General features: G+C 49.7%; 1 protein-coding gene and 1 pseudogene across 2 annotated transcripts; both read right to left on the bottom strand.

Annotated features, from left to right (window-relative positions):
- Positions 1-188: 188 nt before the first annotated feature.
- Positions 189-1503, bottom strand: DICSQDRAFT_175833 (uncharacterized protein; the record flags this gene model as incomplete). The annotated part of the gene is made up of 9 exons (XM_007371704.1): positions 189-307; positions 384-411; positions 518-609; positions 682-781; positions 853-944; positions 1005-1014; positions 1076-1102; positions 1163-1234; positions 1288-1503. 9 exons carry the CDS (start codon positions 1501-1503, stop codon positions 189-191), a joined length of 756 nt encoding a protein of 251 aa, XP_007371766.1.
- A 385-nt stretch (positions 1504-1888) lies between these two features.
- On the bottom strand, positions 1889-1967 carry DICSQDRAFT_t217 (annotated as a pseudogene). The gene has a single exon. The product of its transcript is annotated as a tRNA-OTHER (tRNA).
- Between the last annotated feature and the right edge of the window lie 1118 nt (positions 1968-3085).

Here is a 3085-nt window from a genome sequence, read left to right on the forward strand (position 1 = left end):
AATCCACGTCCACTGTATGCGCGCAACCTGAGCACTGCACACTTATTCACCTGGGGGATGTATAGTATAGAGCCAAAGAAGTCCTACGATCCTAATTCGTGCGCTAGAGACACATTGCAGATCTCGCAGTAAGCTCAAGCAGGTGCCTACCAACCTCGGCCTATTCCTCATGAGTAGCCGTATCGACCCTACGCGAACAGACGTAAACTCATATCGCTCACAGAGTCAATATCGGCCTCCCCATTGCCACACCGCGTGATTGCGGTCATCGGTATCACCTTCAGATACCCGATCGTCAACCCACTGCCTAGTATGCAGGTTCAGGATTGCTGCGGAGGTTTCATTAAACTCGGCTATCCCGGCAACTTGCTTACAGCACGTACCGACTTCGCGGGTCATGTGCGTCCAGGTCTGAACGACGCAAAGTGCATTGCCGGAACCAGTCCCCGGTGTGACTTGCAAGAACGCAGGTGGCTCACAATCCCGCATTTGGGCGTCGAGCTTGAGAAATTCCTACAAATTCCGAGTAGGGCGGAGGGGTCGTCGACACGACGAACTCGAGGGTGGGTGAGAAGCACTGCGCTGCAAACGTGTAGTGCCATTGTTGGTCTGACGGTGGTCGAATGAGCCCGGAAAGTATCAGAACCATCAGGCACATGCCAGGGCAGATGAAACACGCACAAACTTCCCGAGGGCCCTGTGGCGGAAACTCGCTGGTAGTGGGAGGATCTACGTCAACATATCGCAAGGATATGGAAGGGGGACGCCGCAGCATCAAACCCTGTACGATGGCGTTAAGTAATCAGCTTAACAGATTCAAAAGGCCATGGGCTGAGATGAACAAGATCTTACCAGACGGTGGTCCACATTGAGCAGGCACCAGAGAAGCGTTTTCCGCCTGTCTAGTTCTTCCGGGATGACTTTCGAGTGATTACTATAGCGGTCTGATGTCGCCCATGAAAGTCAGTAAAGCGTTCATGGGGTGCGACGATTCTAATACTCACTAAGACCGATCTGTCAACGCAATAAGGGTCAGGAACTACCTGAGCGCGATAGAGAGTAAGCCGTGACGTACACCAACAGCCAGCTTAGCTGCAATGCCCTGCCAGGATGAAACTCAGTGTGAGTCGTCGATAATGACCGATAGAATCGTCCAACGAACCAGGACCGCCCATGCGTACTCAACCGCCTCTTTCTCCACCAAGAACATGGTCAGATACCGCGACATGTAGAACTGTCAATATGGTGTCAGTTGGGGAGACCCGCAGCACATGAAAGTGCACGCACCAGCGCGTTAATCGCGTCTATGCTCGGCTTGTTAATGACCGAGGTCTCACATAACGCTGCTCTTGAAAGCTCATGGAACCGCTCTGCATCATGCGACCATACGTGATGACTGCGCCGCTGATCCACGCAGACGCCAATGGCGAGAATAATGAGAAAGTACGACAGTCGGTGTGGGTTGAGCGTTGCAGTGTTTGCGTTGTATACGCTGTGCACCATGTTTGGCATGCCGTCGCTACCGTCCAAGTTTTGGCTGCGTGCCAAGTATTTAGAACCCTACAGACCGTCTCGCCCCATATCTCCCATCAGGAAAACGTCATGGACTTGTACAGGTACTTGGGGTGCTTGGCCAAGTACCTCAAGTATCCCAAGTACCTCAAGTACCCCAAGTCCAATGGACTTGGCCAAGTCGGGTAGGTCGACTTGGCCAAGTACCAGGTACTTGGCCAAGTCCTCCAAGTCCCTGTTCAAGTTCATGCCCAAGTTCACTGTGAGATGTATTGAATAAAGATGATATGCATGGAAGTCAATCAAAGGACAGCTGCTCTTGATCAAGGTCAAGTGTACAATATTTGTTAGCGGGTGCAGCGGCGGCAAAAAAAAATGCCACCATAGGGAATTGAACCAGCGACCTGCAAATTGAGTGTCTAACACAGCATGTTCAACCACTACACTACAGAAGCTCACACTATAGTATAGAATAGCAGCCATATATAGCGCTCTTTGCTGGACTCCGAGAAATTCTTCACCATCCTCTCCTGTACCATAGCAGAACTTGGACATCCACCACTGATACCACTATTCTTGAGCATTATCTGGATATTGTACCTCTGTATCACTACTGAAACAAGCACATTGTAACAACTTAAAGTCTTCTATCACATGTTATTGCCCTTCTTCTAATAGACTATAAAGCTGCTTCTACAGCCTTAAAACAGACTGGTTTACAACTAGTGTATAGATGTCTATGATAGATATTATTACATAAGAAGTATACAAGATGTGTGACTAATAGAACGCCAATTGCTCAAATTGAGGCCTGAGTATACTGAAGTCAACATGTAAAGTCCAAGTTGTGGTCCAAGTACCCCAAGTACCCCAAGTATATAGACTTGGGTCAAGTCCGTGTACTTGGGACCAAGTACACGGACTTGGGGCCAAGTACACGGACTTGAGTCCAAGTACACAGACTTGAGTCCAAGTACATGAACTTGGGCCCAAGTATGGGTCCAAGTCCGTAACATTTTCCTGATGCCGGATAACTTCGAATGGGTGGGACACCGTCTGCGCAAGCACCCCAGACACAGCTCCGATCGACAGGTTTTCAAGCGGTCCGCCTCCAATTTTCGACCCACCCTCACGATAAGGGAAGGAGTGAATGCGGAGGAAGCCCCAGAACTGGAAGGATGTGCAGCACAGTAGACAAGGCAGAAGCGGCCACTAGAGGAGCAGGCTAAGAGGCTTTGTGGTATATTCAGCGCATGTCGGACAAGAAAGAGGGTCGCTGTTGAGAAGGAACAGGAGATTTATGCGTTGTGTATGCCATAGAAACTCGAATTAGCTCGAGAGGGCAGGTGATGAACACAAACGTGATGTCGACATACAGTTGTTGATCAAAATGCAAGCTGGTAGAGAGACAGAACGTGAGCGTAGCATACCTGAGATGGCCCTGGCAGTACAGTATATTAGGAAGAGCCCAGGGAGAAATTACTCAGGCTATTTCCACATCGCTCGAGATACAATCGACTGGATCTCGAGCAAAGGACTATTCGAGCATTGCGGCCAGTGCAAGGATCTCTCA

This window comes from Dichomitus squalens (assembly GCF_000275845.1).
Source record: "Dichomitus squalens LYAD-421 SS1 unplaced genomic scaffold DICSQscaffold_195, whole genome shotgun sequence".
NCBI classification, from domain to species: Eukaryota; Fungi; Basidiomycota; class Agaricomycetes; order Polyporales; family Polyporaceae; genus Dichomitus; species Dichomitus squalens.